At 32.6% G+C, this 18,372-nt stretch overlaps 1 protein-coding gene across 1 annotated transcript in view; it reads left to right on the plus strand.

The window, feature by feature from the left end:
* The window catches only part of ODF2L (outer dense fiber of sperm tails 2 like), a 38,484-nt gene that overhangs the window by 6,827 nt on the left and 13,285 nt on the right, over positions 1 to 18,372 (plus strand). Inside the window, exons 2-9 of the mRNA XM_036446682.1 lie at positions 2,023 to 2,185; positions 4,383 to 4,512; positions 6,700 to 6,759; positions 6,880 to 6,951; positions 7,456 to 7,572; positions 11,397 to 11,582; positions 15,020 to 15,129; positions 15,557 to 15,692. Coding sequence (XP_036302575.1) covers positions 2,076 to 2,185; positions 4,383 to 4,512; positions 6,700 to 6,759; positions 6,880 to 6,951; positions 7,456 to 7,572; positions 11,397 to 11,582; positions 15,020 to 15,129; positions 15,557 to 15,692 — 921 coding nt within the window. The 5' untranslated portion in view covers positions 2,023 to 2,075. The remainder of the gene's footprint in view (positions 1 to 2,022; positions 2,186 to 4,382; positions 4,513 to 6,699; positions 6,760 to 6,879; positions 6,952 to 7,455; positions 7,573 to 11,396; positions 11,583 to 15,019; positions 15,130 to 15,556; positions 15,693 to 18,372) is intronic.

Below are 18,372 nucleotides of genomic sequence, written 5' to 3' on the forward strand. Positions count from 1 at the left end.
GAAACTATTAGTACTGATCGCTACTGACAATAAATAATCAATTTGAACCACACTTTGATTGTGAAACGGCCAGAATGTTCCAGAAGACATGGCAAAGTAAATTTGCTTTATGATAGATGTTCCATTACACATTTCAAAACCAGTAAAAGACACGTTAGAAGATCTTGCCTGGGAAATATTAACCCACCCACTGTATTCACCAGACTTTTCTCCTTCAGTTTACCACTTGTTCTGATCGATGGCACACACACTTTCTGAGCAGCACTTCAAAACGTACGAAGAAGTGGAAAATTGGGTCTCTGAATGGTTTGCCTCAAAATAAGAAAAGTTCTATTGGGACGATATTCACAAATTACCTGAAAGATGGGGGAATTGTGTAGCTAGCAGTGGACATTACTTTGAATAAAGCATTTTTGATGTTTCTCTTGAAGTTATGTTTTCTTTGATTACAAAATTCACCATTATTAACTAGTACAACTAGTACTGATACCAAACTGTATCCTACCTCATAAAATATTTCCTACAAATTGAAGATCCTTAACCCCTCACATTGATTTAAAAATTTTTATTCCAAATATAGGAACCATTTTTTTAATGATCCCCCAAAAGATGAATCAAAGCGTGAATAAGTAAAACGTCTTTATTCATCCTACTCATTAATTGCTTTAAGCCTTGAGTCCTCTCCTTCAATTATTGATTAAAGTATACAAGATTTATTGGTTCTGAGGATTCAAATATAAATAAGAAAATAAGACATTCTTTCTTGATATACTAGTGAAAAGCAAAGCAAATATTAATGATTGAAATGTATAGTTCCTCTCTGAGTTGAGTAACTATTGCATCTGTACAAAGCAGTAGATGATAAAATTCTCTTGATTGCAGTGGCTTATCCAGCGCATACTCTTATTCATTCTTAAATTGGTTTATTTAATTTTGTGTATGTGTATATTTTTAATTCTTCTAAACTATAGATAGCTCAATTATTGTTATTCCCTTAATGGTGTTGCATGTTTGCAGCATTCAAGTAGATAATCTTAGTCTATATGTAGGTTTATTCAGCAGTTCACTTTGGGCATGTGTTTCTGGTATTTCCAAAATATGATCATGTTTTTCATTGGTCTATATCCTAAATATTTACCTCTCTGATATATATAGAATCTTCTCACAACAGTGTATATATATTATAGTTGTGAAAACATAGCCTTAATAATTGCTGAAATACTAACACATTACTTAAACTGGAACAGTTTTAAAGGAATTAATAAATACATTAAAAAATGACATCTCCATGTTTGAGTGAAACAATTAGTAAAATTTAGAAGTGATGACAACTCTCTATTATCACCAAACTCTATCCTAGATTGAGCTTGGAAATAGGAGTAAATGAATTTAATTTTGAAAGGTCTACTTTCAAAGGAATGGCTTACCTTTTTTTTGTAGCTATTATTGTCAAATACTTTCAAAGTATGTTAATTTTACTATTCTAGGCATAAGTAATATTTCTTATTGGATGGATCTAATGATACATCATTATCAGTAATCCATGGTGGTTTTTTTTTATAAATATATTTTTTATAAATATAAATATGATCGAAAGATTTTTTTTTTAGAGTTTCATTAATGTGTGGTAAATTGTGTAGTCTGTAACCCATGTTTTTTATATATGTTTTCTAGTCCAAATGGATTAAAATATTATAATTTAAGAAGTCAGTTAATTAAAAGTTTCTACATTATGTGGTCATATAGCAAATAGTGGACTTTTTGGAAACTTTATGGATATTGACAGTTATTGAATGGTTGTGCTGTGCAATCTTTTTTAATTTATTTTATTTTTGTGCTGTGCAATCTTGATACTATTTTGAATTAGTATTCACAATTAGTAGCAGTTAAAATCCCTATTTGTTGAGTTTTGTCTGTGAAATATTTTTTTATATATTTTTAGATTTTTATTTTAGGGTAATGACATAAAAAGAATCTAATGAAATGATAATTTTAATAACGAAATTATTTTCTAACTTTCAGCTTTTGTGGAGAAGTTGTTGTGGAAGCCACCTATAAATTCTTTGACCGGATTTATGGAGAAGCCTGCAAATGATGGAAGTCATTCAGAACTGATTTCCCATTTTAAAAGTAGATCAGAGAAAGAACATTTACCACAGCACATCGGTGAAAATCATCTCTGCTGGTATTCTCAACAATAGGGGATATCTAATTTTCTGATTTCAGAGTTTCATGTTTTGCCTATATTGTAAATTATTTGAATCAAATACAGCATTCTTTCTAGAATATCTTCTTCAAATCTAGTAGTTAGCATATTTAATTATTACAATATACTCATTTAGCAGAATTTGACTAGTTTTTTGGGATCTCAGTGAATAAAATTAAAAACGAAACCTTACTTATTAAAATTTATAAGGTATAAAGTGGTTTAACTAAGGTAAGTGAAGATATAAATTCTGAAATATTGGAAATGTAGTTCATGAGCACCAATACGCTGTCACTTGCCATATTGTTATTCAACAAATACCTGCCATATTTTGCTTTTTTAGAATGAGGCATATACTCATTATTTATATGACTTATTGCTCCCCAAAATGACAATCTTAAAATACCAATATTGTTAGTATGGATGGTATGGTCCAGCATCCAGTTTAGCTTGTTATAAATGAAAATGTTCAGTCATATAGAATCATTCTTGACTTTCTGCCCATGGTTTTTAATAATGGACAATTATCATTCAGAGCCAGCATGTTCTTAGGCCCATCACTTTAAGCCAGTGGTGATTTAAGAATACAATCTACTTTTTGACATAGTCTCTAAGGTGCCATCAAGTGCTGATGAGCCATTATGTGTTCCATAAAGAAAGAGAAAAGCTGCCAATTAAAGAAAGACTTGGGATTTTATTTAAAAATATTGAAAAAGCTCCTTAATTATACATAGGTTTTTATTCCAAATAACTGTGCTTACATAAAAATAAATTTACGTATAATAAACAAGTTAAGGTATTCTCAAAATTTCTCTATACTTAAGTCTAACTCTTCCAGGTCACTTTTTGACTCAAGAGTTGCCCTTGCTATTAAGATTATTGGTGATAACAGCATTTTTTAGGAGCATCTCTAACTGGAATAAAATTTCTTGCTGCTGGACTCTTAATTACCATATACAGCAAACCTACATTTGAGTCTTGCTTCTGGAAGGTTGCTAAACATTCCTAGATTCCTAGTTCACCAGCTCCCTCAGCCCTTTTCCATGACCCTTCCTTCCTGGGGGTTACAAAATTGATGCAACCCATCTCTGGGATATTTGGCAAAGCATTAGACACTTATTCTATAAGAATGAGGCACGTACAGGATAGACAGCTGAAGACTTCCTCCTGAGTGACAAAGGTTGTAAAAAGCACCCTGATTTCAGAATATAACAATGTAACCTCCCCCAACAAAAAAACTTAGAGTGATACACAGTAGTGTTTAGGTAAAACATAATGAAGAAGGCAAATACTATCAGTTTTGTCCTGAACGATAATTATTATCAAGCCAAATGTAAAGGATTTTTTAGGTATATGGAGAGCTTTAGTTTTTTGTTTTCTACTTGTTTAGATTATTCATTCTCGGGATTTATTTATTTATTTATTTATTTATTTTTGATGAGTAGTAAGTTTCAAGAAAGGGCTTGGGCATAAGATCAAGAAAGAGAAATATTTTGGGTTTGAAATAAAGGAGAAGGAAGGGAAGAAAAAAAGACACTCCCACAGATTGTTTTACAAACCAGAAAAGGGGTGTTGACTAATGATCGAATGGTACAGTGAAAACACTGCTGTTGGTGCTCTTTATGTTTTATATATCTTACCAGAGGCCCAATGCACGGGGTTTTGTGCAAGACTGCACCTTCCTTCCCCTGGCTGCCAGCACCACCTTCGCTCTGGCCGGAGGCTACCCTTCTGCCTTCCCACACTGCCCAGAGGCCAGAGTGGCTGGGGTGGTGCAGAATGCCTGCATTGTCACCATGGCGACACAAGGGCCCCTACCCCGCCCCAGCCACTCTTCGCCTGTGTATGCAAATTAGCCGGCCATCTTTGTTGGTTTAATTTGCATACTCCTGATTGGCTGGTGGGTGTCACAAAGGTATGGTCAGTTAGCATGTAGTGTAGATCATTTTATTAGTGTTGATCATTTAAAAAGCTGGTTTTCTGTTTATAGTAAATGTAGAAAAAATATAGGAGTATTGAAAAGTTCATTACATTTCCAGTGATAATTTGCTGTTACACTTTGCAGAACAATTTATGGAACTGTAATATTTAGGTAAGTTATCATATATGTGCATAAAAATATACCTCATTTATGTGACAGACTTAACATAAATTTTGTTTGTGCATATCTAATTAGTCTAAACCAGGACATCCTAAATGAAAAGACTGAGTTGGAAGCAACATTTAAGGAAGCTGAGTTGGCAACCTATTCTGTAGAATCACTTTTACCATGTAAGGACACCATTGAAGAAATTAGTTTTGAAAATGTAAGTACTTTGACTTGTGAACATCTAGTGAGATTAAAAGTTAGCATAATATTCAGATTGCACTAACTCATATCTTAAAGTAGTTATGCTCAAATACTGGCATTTTTCATTAAAAAAAAAAATGCAGGCTTACCAGTGTCCTTTATTCCACAATTCTTCTCCTCAAAGATAGGCTCAGTCATGCACGTGATAAGAGGCTAAGCTAGACACTGTTTACCTTGGTGGTTGATTTACCTGGAGCTGAACTAGAGAGTCGGCTTTTTTCACGAGTGAATTTAAAACCAAAATATTCTGAAAGATGAAATGTATCTATTTTCTATAATGTTTTGTGTGTGGAATAGAAATCTCTGAAATTTCAGTTCACTAAAGTTTGAGTTAGGGACAAAAAAATGGATTGTATAATATTAATTTTATCAAAATAAATGCCAACAATACTTTATAGTGTAAGTTCTTATTTTGATTTCATTTTACTCGAATGTACTGGGTAATAGAGTCTATTACTTTTAATAAACTTGGCAGTATTTATTACTGTGTACAAAAGAATGATTTTATTACTAAGAAAAAGTGTATTCTTTGAAAACAGTAATATATTTTAGATTGTATTAATACTGTCTTAACTATGTGTATATGTGGTTCTTATATTTTGTCGGGCTAATCTTTCTGCATCCAATATGAAGAAGACTTTTAAACAGGAGGAAATGTTAACAAAAGAATTAGATACGTTTAAATGTGTGAAACAAGCTTTAGAACACCTTCTTAGAAAGACTGAATACCAATAAGTAAGGAACTTGTTGGTATTCAGTCTTTAGCTAATCGCTAAATATCACTTTTAAATTAGCTAATCGCTAATTTAAAAGTGATATTTCTCACTTGACGACTATATTATTTTTCAAGCTGTAGAAATTAAAATGTTGGTATATTTGAGATGGAATTTTTGAATTTTTGTTTGAAATGGCAATCATTAAACTAACCCTTTTCATGTTTCATAAGTAGTTCTATGTGAGAGCAATATATTTTTGTAGAAATATATTTTCATTATCTCAAAAACTTTGTTATAATGTTATAATTCATTTCAGCCAATTTTAATAAAGTACTCATAGAATTGAAGCTCTGTGTGCATTACATTTATACATTCATGTATTCTTTTTATAACAGTCACATTCCATATAATTTACCCATTTAAAATATACAACTCAGTAACTTTAGTATATTCACAGAATTGTGTAGCTATCACCACAATTTTAGAGCATCTTATCACTACAAAAAGAAACTCGTGCCCTTTGGAATTTCACCTCCCAACCCTCCTAAGCATATCACCTACTTTCTGTTTCTATGGATTTGTTGATTCTGGATATTTCATATAAATGTAATCATTTAATATGTGGTTTTTCATAACTGCCTTCTTTCATTTAACAGTGTTTTCAAGTTCATCCATGTTGAGCATGTATCAGTGCTTTGATATACCATTTTTATTTACCCATTTTTCAGTTGATGGCCATTTGGGTTGTTTCTACTTTTTGGCTGTCATGGATAAAGCTGTTGTGACATTCATTTATAAATTGTGGACACTCAGAGAAATGAAAACATGTACCAAGCAATTCTACTGTGTGACCTTATGGAGCATATGGGAGGGTTTCATGAAAGTCCATGAACTCTCTGAAATTGTGTATATAGTTTGTATTACAGTTACAAAGCGTATCTACTTGTAGGTGTAAGGAATACATAGCTTTTTCACATTCTCAAGAAGGAATATAATACTCAAATGAGTAAACATTCTTCTTCTCCTCATTTCAGATGTCTACATAGGATTCTGTTATGATTCACAATAATTAAAAATAATTCTTATTGGTAAAATTAGATTTTTTATGCTTTTTACCTACTTATTAATAGCACTGCGGGCTTCTGCTGCCTATAATATTTTTTGTGTGATATTTATGTCATTGGCTTATACTTTCTGAGACATTATTTAGAGATTAATGTAGTGAATTAATTAATTTCTTGAATTGTGGGTAAAACATGATTTGGAACACTTAGGCAAAAATTCTTCTGATGTCAACATTTTTAAAAATCTGCACTGTGCATTGTAGTTGTCCATGTTCATTTCTTAGTTGATGCTATTCCACTTTTTATTTTTTATATGGAGAAATTTAATTTGTGAACACTGATTATAGCCTTTTTTTCCCACAGATAGGTGACAGTTTATCCAGCATATTAGAGGAGCTAACTGATAATGAAAGTGAAAATACTGTAAGTCTTTTACACTTGTGTCTATTCTCCTGACATTTTTGTTTATCTGCTGCTCGGCTTTATAAAATTAGCTAATGTTAAATTATGATATTCCTAACTCTAACATTATATTTACTGAAGGATCTTAAGAAGAAGGTACTTGAAAAGGAGACCTATATCCAAGAACTTATACGTTTGTTTCAGAATGAAAAGGTAAGCAGATTTTGAGCTTAATTCATTTATTTTTTTAAAATTGACTCCTTTCCCTTCTTTTCATCCTGGCTCTGATATCCTCAGAAATAGACACACAAAGATTTTTAGATTATTTGGATATTTTACATAGCAAATAGCCTATCTTAATTAAAAAAAAAAATTTCTGTTAGATTTTTATGGTGTTTTGTCGAGGTATGTGGCTTAAATTACTGTATGTTAGGAACTTTGTATAAATTTGTATTATAGAGCATTTTAGATATACCCATAATTTTACTTAGGAGTATATATGGGAATTTTTAAAAGAGATAATTAAATAAAAGGAGGGAAGAGAAAACATCCCTAATAGCAGTACATAAAATACATGTGTAAGTGTGTGTGTGTAATATGGTTTATTTAAAGTGTTACTTTGCTTTTTATCAGTTTTTTAGTTCAGGTTTAAATACAGGTAAAGTTAAAGATTGTGGAGAAATAGATCAAATAACACATTCCTTTTCTCTGTTTTAGGAAAATGCTTTGAAAGCCAGCCGTTTTTCACAATCAGTTAAAGTAGTTCATGAACGACTACAGCTCCAAATACATAAAAAAGAAACAGAAAATGATAAATTAAGAGAATACATAAAGGTTATACATATTCATTTATTTTTATAGTTTGTGATTAAATTAATGATCTACTATAAAGCCTTTCCTTAATTCTGGAAATTTGGTGGTTTTGAAAGAATTCAACTTAAGTGTTGCTCTGGGAAATGTAATATTTGAGGCAAATCTGAATAAGATTTCTGGGCTGCCTGAAGACTTGCCTTCATAATAAAATGCTGCCTCTTTTTAGTACCACTCTAGGAAGGGTTATAGAGCTTGAATTACTTAAAAACCCTTTCCCGTTATACAGTTAACTTATGTTTATTGTGATTCATTTGTAACGTTAAAGAGAAAGAAATTAAAATAACTCAAAAACTGAAACAATTGTTTATATTTTGGAATATAGTATTCTGGTCTTTATCTGGCGGGGGGGGGCACATCTATGCATACATACATACATACTCTCTCACATATTTAGTAAGCATTCAATAAATGTTTATTATTTTTGTGTTTACTAATGGTAATAACTTTAAAATCAGTTACCCTGCCCTAATCAGTTTGGTTCAGTGGATAGAGCATTGGCCTGAAGACTGAAGGTTCCCAAGTTTGATTCTGGTCAAGAGCATGTATTATCTTGGTTGCAGGCACATTCCCGGTAGGGAGTGTGCAGGAGGCAGCTGGTCGATGATTCTCTCTCATCGATGTTTCTAACTCTCTATCCCTCTCCCTTACTCTCTGTAGAATCTATAAAATATATTTAAAAAATAAAATCAGCTACCCTAGGTTTGGTGTTTAGATAATCAAGTAATCTTGTTGTATAGTTTTTAGCAGTATGCATGAGACATTTTTTTGGTTTAAATTGTATGGTTTAAAAATTGTTTAGGAAGCCTCACAGTCACTTGCTATAAGAAGTTGAGGTGGCTATGATATGACACTAGCTGTCTGGATTTGCTGCAATTATTTTTGCCAAAGGAAACTAAGTTGTGTTCTCACTTTCAGAAGAGAAGTGTACAAAGACAATCCCTACACTGAGTGTGAGGACTTCTGGGTTAAATTAGTTTGCTTTTGCACTCCCGAATCTTAGCAGACTTCTGCAATCTGTGGCACGTGTTTCAAGAGGACACTTGGTGTGTTTCTTTTTTTTTTTTTCCCCCTTCAATGAGCTTTGGCCCATCAAAGGGACGTTAACAGGCTTATGGGGGATGTAAAACTTTGTCCTCTGTCCCCCAACATGTGCTTTTAAGCTCTTTCCCTATAGATGCACTGCGTCCTCTGCATCAGTGTCCTGGCACTGCCCATGAGTTAAGGGTTGTTATTGCATTGCTCATGATGGTCAATAGAAGGGACTACATGTGATTTAATATCTCAAGAAATCATCTACTATAATTTACCTTACTTGCACAGTTTTTTAATTATGTTCTCAAATAGCAGTTGGGGAAGTTTTTGAAATTATTTTCAATTCAGAAATGAACTATTAAGCGATTTTTAAAAGTAAACAGTTACTTTTTATATTTCTGATAATTTGAGGGAAAAAAATATAAGGCCAAACTCCTAAGATTTTGCAATTGAGAGCCCTCTGTCTAATATTTGAAGTTCAATTTACTTTTTAAAAATTAAACTGGTTTATAAATGACTAAAAGAAGTTGCATTTGATTGCTGGTTTTTCTATATTCCATCTTACACTTTTGGAATTTGAGACATTAAGAAGTAATTGCATGTCAGAATTCAGTTCTTTGATTTAGGTTTAAGTTGATTTAGTAACAACTCTAAATGAACTCTGGCAACATAAATCTCAGGGTTTTTTTTAGTTATTGTTGATGCAATTCATTATATTGAGTCTTTTAAACATATACATTACATTATAATTCTCTGAGAACTACCTCAAAGATTCTTTGAACTCATTTTTTTTTCTAGATCTTTATTATAACAATTAGAGTTAGAATGTTTTCATATTTTAGAAGAGACAGAGAATAATTATCTTTATAATATGCAGTGTTAATAGTTATTTGGAATTGTGAAAAGGCAAATAGTTGTTTTTAAATGTGTCTCTTCATTTGGCAAATGACTGTGAGGGGTTAGTTTTTTCTGAAATTAAAAATAATTTGATAGTTTAGTTATACTCCATAATACTGCTTAAGTGTAGGATTTGATAAATTTAGTGAGAAGGTTTTGGCTGGAAAATGTGCTTCACCTTTAGTGTTGTAAAAGGTTAACAGGATAGCAATTATTCATGGTGTGATGATGACATCCTGTGGTCTCATAGAGGAATGACAGCTGTATTTCCTATGGGGTCTTTGTTTCTCTTAAGTAGACACCCTACTGCTCTTACTTATCTCCCCCCAACTACTTAGTAAAACATTCCCTGGGGTTTTTAGTTTAAGATAAATTTTTAAAAGACAACTTAAAAATATTTTGCTTCTCCCATCTGCCTAGTCACTCTTCAAAGAAATAAAGTCTTTAAATCTTATTTAAGATCTCAATTTTAGTAAAAGTTATAAAGCAGTTAGTTATTGGTCGTAGAGTTAACTAGTAAAGGCCCATTTTCTACTGTGACTTCTTTGCTTTTTAAAAAATTAAAATTATTGTTTCATTGCGACTAAAACTTAAATTCTGTAATAATTTTACATTCTTTTAAGTACTGCACAACTTTCTGAAAATGTAAAAGCATTAAAATCTTAGGTCTTTAAATTCTTAGATGCTTAGTACTCAAATACTTAACATACAAACTCTTAAAATAATTTTGGGAGAAAAATATGAGAGTAGTCACACTAAATCATATTCATCATTAACCCAGCCTAGTAGCCTCTCTTCTTTCTTATGTCATCAAGAGATATGTCGAGAAAACAGTCATGCTCTTTAGCATCATCAAACTCAATAGACTGAAACATGCCTTCAGACATCTTTTTAACCTCGCTCTTTAAAACTAATAGTCATTCCTTTATGTAACCTCATTCAGTCTTGGGATAATAGCTTCCACTACTACTCATTGGGTAAAGCAGTACTTTTATTATCTTTGATGAACTCTTTTAAGTGTCAAGGCATGCCCCTTAATTCTACTACAGTTTGGTAAATACCTATATGTTTATCTCATCCATACCCTTCAGGATCTATTGATTTTGATCATATTTTTGGTGAACCTATTGTTTGTGTTGTCTCTAGCTCAACTATTTTTTTTTAATTCAAGATAACTAGTCCTGTGTGTAATAGTCTAGATGTGAAGTTCTAGTTAAAATCACAACAGTTTCAAGGAAGTTAATGTTTGTACTATAATCAGTAATATTGTTATCCATAGTGAGAGTAGCATTTGTTTTATTTAGATTGTGTATTTTAAATTTGCATTCTCTAACTGGTTAGAGATAAACACTGGTAAAATCATCTATCTTCACTATTTTCTTTTTATTACCGTATTTTTTGGACCATAAGATGCACTTTTTCCCCCCCCAGAAGTGGGGGGAAAAAGTCCCTGCGTCTTATGGTCCAAATATAGCCTACACGTATACTTTAAAAAAAAAGTTTTTTTACTTGCCCAGCTCTGTGTGGTCTCTGTGTGCTTGCCCGGCTCTAAAATGGTTCTAAATGCTGCTGTTTACTTTATAGGGTTGATTACATGTGTTTATGACTGTGATGTTGGGTTTTAATGCACATAAAATATTTTAGGACACTGTTTGTTTCAGAATCTTTTTTTCTTCATTTCCCTTCTCTAAAAACTGGTGCGTCTTACGGTCCGGAGCGTCTTATGGTTCGAAAAATACGGTAATCATGTGATGAATGCTTTAATAATCTCATGTGGTAGATTATTTACATACTATTGCAATGTTTACATAAATATTGGAGTTCTAAAAGTTTAATTGTTGCTGATATTTTTTTAGAGCTTAGAGACCAAGATAGTCCAATGGAACTTGCAATTGAAAAATAATAAGCATGAGACAGCAGCCATGAAAGAATCAAGTAGGAAAAAAGCTATGGCCCTAAAACAGGCATCTAAAATTTACAAACAAAGGATTGAACATTTTACTGGAAACATTGAAAACCTTACTTCCCAGATTAGAAACCAGGTTAGTATATACTAGAGTCTTTCTTACTGAACTATTTTATGTACTTAGCTTATGCAGTTAATGTCATGATGCTTAATATAATAATTTTATTCTTCTCTTAAGGTTACTGATAATAGAAAAACTCCTAGTTTTTTTGCTGTAGTCTTTCTTTTTGAAAGATTATATAAAATGTCAAATTTACATATAGAACTATATCAGCGTTTCCTTGGGAACTTAAAGGCTATGTTAATTGTGTCCCAGAGCTTCTATGGCCAACTAAGAGTAACATTTCACACAAATTTCCCTTTGGAGACTTGCAGTGCCCATTAGCATATTAGAGGCCCTGAGGAGATTTCAGTAAGAGTGAAACAGTGGAATGAAGGGTATTGAACTCAGAATTTCCCACCACTTATTTAACCACAGAACTCTTCTTTTACCCACAAAACAACTCTTGGAACTGCTTCTGAGGAACACCAGTTTGGGAAATGCTGATTTATGTTATTTGACCATATGTCTTTATTCAGTAATTCATTTAAACTCTGTAGTGCATTTAAAACCATTCTCTGACGTAAACAGCACCATGTGAAAGTTATCTTTGTGTGTAGTACAGAGTTGCAAATAGGCTTAGTGCTTTGTTGTTTTTAACAAATTATTATATTTACTCAGATACCAATTAATAAAATATTTACTTTTTAATGTCTCATTGGTGTCCCACCTCTTAGAACCTTATGTTAAGACTTACAGAATTATTAGAGGTTTTTCGAAACGAAAACAGACTTGCACAAACACTTACGTAAACAAAGCAATATTTTATAAACTCAAGTATTAACATTTTAAGACTAATAGTTAACTTACCTACATTCAGAAGAATTTAACTAGTTAAAAGAATTGTAGGTTCAAAATCTAGATGATTGTAGACCTAGTTGAAAGCTTGAAAATAGTCTTGAGTGATAAAAACCAAACCAATCAAGTCATTAACATTCTTGTGATTTCCTATTTAAATAGTGTCATATCACCCAGGCCTCAGGTAAGAGTATAGGAAGACTCCTCTGCTTGTTAACCTCATGACTTTGGGTGAGGTACTTAATCTCTCCAGGCTTTACTTTTCTCATCTATAAAATAGGGGATAATAATTCTGCCTATCATATGATTATAGGGAGGAAAACAATGAGAAAATATATGTCAAAACAGTGGGTGGCCATGCTATAATTTGCAATGTTTAGCCTCCTTTCTACCCCTCTAATGTGTGGAGTTGGTTTGTTTTACTGTTTTGTTTGCTGTTGCCTTTGGCTATAATGTTCCTTTCTGGTTTACATTAACTGGGTTTTTCTGTGTGTGTGTGTTTTTTTTTTTAATTATTCAGGTATCCTTTTTAAAAAAATTAATTTATTGTTTTTAATAAATTTTATTGGGGTGACATTAGTCAATATGAACATATAGGTTTCACGTGTGGATTTCTAAGTTATAAAATCACCCGAAATCAAGTCTTCTCCTGAAACCTTATATAAGACCCTCTTCCCCACTCCCCAAAATCCATCACACTGCTGTTTGTGTTCATAAGTTTCAGTTTTATGTCTCACATATGAGTGAAGTCATAGGGTTCTTAGCTTTTTCTGTCTGACTTATTTCACTTAGTGTAATGCTCTCAAGGTCCAACCATGTGTCAATGATGCTATTTCATCCTTTCTTATGGCTGAGTAGTATTCTATTGTGTATATTACCACATCTTCTTTTTCCAGTCCTCTATCAGAGCTACGTATGATCCAACAACCCCACCCCTGTGTATATACCAGAAAAACTCTAAATCATTTATAAGCAAAGATACATGCACCCCTGTGCTCATTGCCGCTTTATTCAGGTATCTTTTAATTTGACATCTCTTTAGAGGAGCCGTCATTGACTACTCCTTTTGAAGTAGTTAAATCAATTAATCATATCACGTCTTAAGTTTTCCATAGCATTTATTTTATAGGTAAAATTTCCAAGTATCCTTGTTTATAATATAACATAATTACCCAACTTATACTTCACAGTGCATATTAAAATTTATTTACATAGAATTTGAAAACAGTATACTCATCTTCAATATAGAAAAAATGTAACTGTAAGAATTAAACAAAAAATGTCTTGTGCACAATAGATGCTCAATAAGTATTTATTCAGTGGTTGGGTGAATGATGGAAGGAAAAGAGTAAGCACCCAATAAGTGTTAACTGTTACCATTGCTATAGTAATCCCCCTCTTACCTGTTGATTCACTTTCCATAGTTTGTTACCCTTACTCAACTGTGGTCTATAAATATTAAATGGAAAATTCCAGAAATAATTCTTAAATTTTAAGTTGCATGCTGTTCTGAAATCTTGTGCTGTCCAGCTTTGTCTCACCTGGGATATGAATCATCCTTTTGTCCAGCATATTTACACTGTAAATGCTCCCTGCCTTTTATTCACTTATTTAGCCCTGGTTATTGGATTGACTGTTGTGGTATCGCAGTGCTTGTGTTCAAGTAATCCTTATTTTACTTAATAATGGCCCCTAAGTGTAAGTGTAAGAGGAGTGATGCTAGCAATTCTGGTACTCCAAAGAGAAACTGTAAAGTGCTTCCTTTAAGTGAAAAGGTGAAATTCTTAACTCAGTAAGGCATTTTATTATCTCCCATCATCATAAGAAGGATGAGTGAGTATGGTCCAATAAGATATTTTGAGAGAGTCCACAATCACATAACTTTTACTGCAGTACTAGAGGCCCAGTGCACAAAATTCATGCACAGGTACAGTCCCTCAGCCTGGCCTGTGATTAGGGCCATATTCTCTGGATGCTGGCAGCCGGCCCTGCCCCCTGCCATCACCCTCCCCCTAGTTCTCTGTTTTCCATCAGGTGATCAGAACCTGCTGACTTGGGGGAGGGACTAAGAGGTTGGCTGAATAAAACAAAAATCTGTAGCTCTGGGAGCTCACAAAGTGAATAAGCCACCACTACCCCTTTCATCTCTTTGCTGATAGTAACAATGTTTGAAGGCCAGTGGGGTGACCTCTACAAAACATCTTGGCATCATTATAAAATAAGGCTGCATTATTAAATGCTGTGGAATTATGGAGTTACAGATAGTTTCTTTCTCCTCTGATGTTTATATGGTTGCTGGTGTCTTCTGTATATAAAACACAAAATGAAAACTACAATAAGTAGAGAATTATCTTCATTAGTTAGGAAACAATATTTGAAAATAGCTTCAGCAACATCCTTAAAATGTTAAGTTAGAACTGCCACTATGTGCATATAAAATAGTTACATAAAGATATTATTCTTTCCTGTATACAGAGTTGTATACTGAAATTTCCTATAACAATAGTTTCATGCTTTATAGGATTTTTCCTCGTTTGTAACATATGTGTGTTTAGGGCCTGTACAAAACCAAAGTGTTACTAAATTACAAGATGAGTACTTTATGTATTTTTTAGGAAGCCAAGTTGTCTGAAGCAATTTCAGCTTCCAATGCCTGGAAAAGTCATTATGAGAAGATTGTAATAGAAAAAACTGAATTGGAAGTTCAGATCGAAACAATGAAAAAGTAAGAAAATAAACCCTGAATATTTGCTTTTAAATGTCTTATTTTCTGTATATTCTCTTCAATATTATCATTGAAAATTGTCATATATAACTTGCTTCTAAAGATTAGTTATTGCCTGACCTGATCCTTTTATTTAATCTTGTCCTGAAATTGTATGTGTGTAAATGAGAGAGATAGACATATCTATGGATGGCAGTTTAGTTGTTTTATTGAATAGCAAAGAGAATGTTGTATAATTTTTCATTGGTATTTTCAAGGTTACTTAGTAGTAACTTTATATAGATGAATGCTTCTTATTTCCCTTGTTCTATGACTTTTATTAATTTTTGAAACAATGAACCCTACCAAAATAATTTCAGAAACACTTAAAATATATTCTTTGAAATTTTAGTAACTTTTATAAAATATATAATTTTATTTTATAAAGGCAAATCAATAATCTTTTAGAAGACCTGAAGAAAATGGAGGACCAGGGAAAAAGTTCATGTGAAGAAATTCTTAGAAAACTTCAATCAATTGAATATGAAAATGAAACTCTGAATCTCGAGAATACAAAATTAAAGGTACTGTGTGTTTGTGTATGTTTTGTGTAATGACAACTTAGTCTACTTAGTACAAGTAACTTAAAATCGCAGTATGTTTAGAATAATGCTGTTACATCATTTTGTCCTTTATGTTTCTCAGAGTGTTAAAGTATATTATAATAAGAAACTTCTAAAAATCTACATTTATTTACATGTCTGTATAGATATATATTTATATACACATATTTGTACATAGGGATTAAGTTTTATAGTTGTATGCAAAGATACATGTTAAAATTGGTTTTAGCAGTATTAAACAAGATTTAAGAAGTTGAATGACTGTCTCTTTGTCTCAACCTAAAAAATTTACTTATTCTCCCATTTTAGCAATTAAGTGAACCATCCAAAATTACATGAACTTTAATGCATAAAATTATTTCTAGGTGTCATGGTTACGATATGATAAAACCTCTACTGTGGTCTGTTTGAAACCAGAAAGTATGTTCTTGGCTGCTTCATAACCAGAAAGAATTTTCCAACTCAATCAAATCCAAGGGGTGATTGGTTTGTACGTGTACCAGAGAAAAGATGAGGAAGAAGCTTTTATGTTTTCTGAGAAAAAGGATATTTGAGTTCTCAATCAGAGATTAATGTAACCAGATGAGACTTGACTAAAAATGATGGTATAATTTTCAATTTCATAATGTTATTTTTGGAGGACAGTAAGTAGAAAACAGAAAGGAATATGTTTATGTAAAACAAAGCCAGTGTTGGCAGTTCAAAGCTGATATGGCATCAGATAACCTAGTCTCTGTTAGATATTACTATTTTGCCATTCAGAGGTATGGAGTTCATCCTCATAGTTAAAATTGTTATTGAGCTCCAACCATGTAGTCAAGTTTCAAGTAATATATCACTCGACTTTTCTACTTATTTAGACATATGGTCCCATATAGCTGCAAAGGAAACTAGGGGATATATTGTATTATACTAGTTCTTCTTAGCTCTAGCCAAATTTGAATATTCATTATAGTCTGCAATTTGTTCAAGTTTTTCTGTATCTTTTCCTATAGTTTACTAGAGATCCGGTGCATGAAATCCATGCACAGAGCTGGGAGTCCCTCAGCACAACCTGCATCCTCTCCATTCTGGGACCCCTTGGATAATCCTCTCGTAATCCAGGACCGCTGGCCCCTAATCACTCTGCCTGCCTGCCTGATCACCCCTAACTGCCCTCCCCTGCTGGCCTGATCACCCCTCACTGCCCTTTCCCTGCTGGCCAATGCGGAGGGGCGGGGGGTGTGTGTTTGCCCATTGTCTTTACTAACATTTGCATGTGGACTCCTCCAGAGCCCGAACCTGAACCCTGAACATGAACCCTGAACCTTGTGGGATGTGGGACACTTGCAGGCCTGGTTTCCCCTAACTGTCCTCTCCTGCTGGCCTAGTCACCCCAAACTGCCTTCACTTGCCAGGCTGGTTGCCCCTGACTGCCCTCACTTGCCAGGTTGATTGCCCCTAACCGCCCCTGCCTCGGCCCCCTCCACTGTGGCTTTGTCTGGAAGGATGTCCGGAAGATGTCTAGTTTATTTAGCATACTACCCTTTTATTAGTTTAGATTAGCTTTACAGTTTAGAATTCTATTTTTCTCAGTATCTAAATCTAACCTTTTCTTTGAAGGTCCACTCAAAATCTTTCCCCCACTCCCAAATTTTCTCATTTAGGAAGAATCTCTCCTTATAAACTCTTATCTTTGTCAGAATAGGATGCCCAGGGAAGGTATGGCATATACTTACCTCTCAGTGAGTATTTATTGAAGAAATGTTTTAAATGTTTCATCCAGGAACAGGAAATTTTATATATTATGTTTGTTTTCTTAATTTTCTTGATATCCTTCAGAGGGAAAGGATTAAATGAATATTTCATTAATTATAAATCTAGTTTGAATTACATGGAAATTCTATTTTATATTACATAGGTATAAAGTCATTGAATTGAAGTTTATATCTCACTGTATTTTATCAATAATGCAGAAACATATATTTTTAATGCATTAGTCTTGGAATTTTATTTAAGAAAAAAATCCAGGGATGTTTGGCGTATGTTATTTATAATATAGAATTGCCTAAAAGTCTATGTTTTGTTACTTTTAATTCCTTTAAAATAATTTTGTATTTTAAAGTTTCTAATGCTTCCAAGCTCAGTGAACTCCTTTACTGAAAAGAACACAAGTTTATTTAGAGGGTTATACAGTTGTTTTTTTATTTATTACAGAAAGTTGGAAAAACAGAAAAGCACAAAAGGAAAACATTTAAAAATTACCTGTAACCTCAGAACAAATATAATTAAAGTTACTATATTAGCATATATATAATTTTTGGGATTTTGGACTCCTTCCATTTTTTTGCAGATATAAATTTTAAAAGTTCCTTTCAGTCTTTTAGTATATCTATTTTCTTAGGATAAATTCCTAGAATTGGAATTACGTGATCAAAGGGAGGCCCATTTTTAATGTTGGTGTTTTATTTTTCTAAATTATCAGCCATGCTGGGTTCCTATACTTTTTCCAGTATTAGGTAATTTGATTTTATTTATTTATGTACTTATGTATATATATATTTATTTATTTTTGCTTTTAAAAATCTTTCATAACCATTCCTTTTATTTAGTTTTGTTCAAAGTAGAAATATCTTTCTTACATTTTCTGATTATAAAAGCA

This window comes from Pipistrellus kuhlii, unplaced genomic scaffold (assembly GCF_014108245.1).
Source record: "Pipistrellus kuhlii isolate mPipKuh1 unplaced genomic scaffold, mPipKuh1.p scaffold_m20_p_2, whole genome shotgun sequence".
Taxonomy (NCBI): Eukaryota; Metazoa; Chordata; class Mammalia; order Chiroptera; family Vespertilionidae; genus Pipistrellus; species Pipistrellus kuhlii.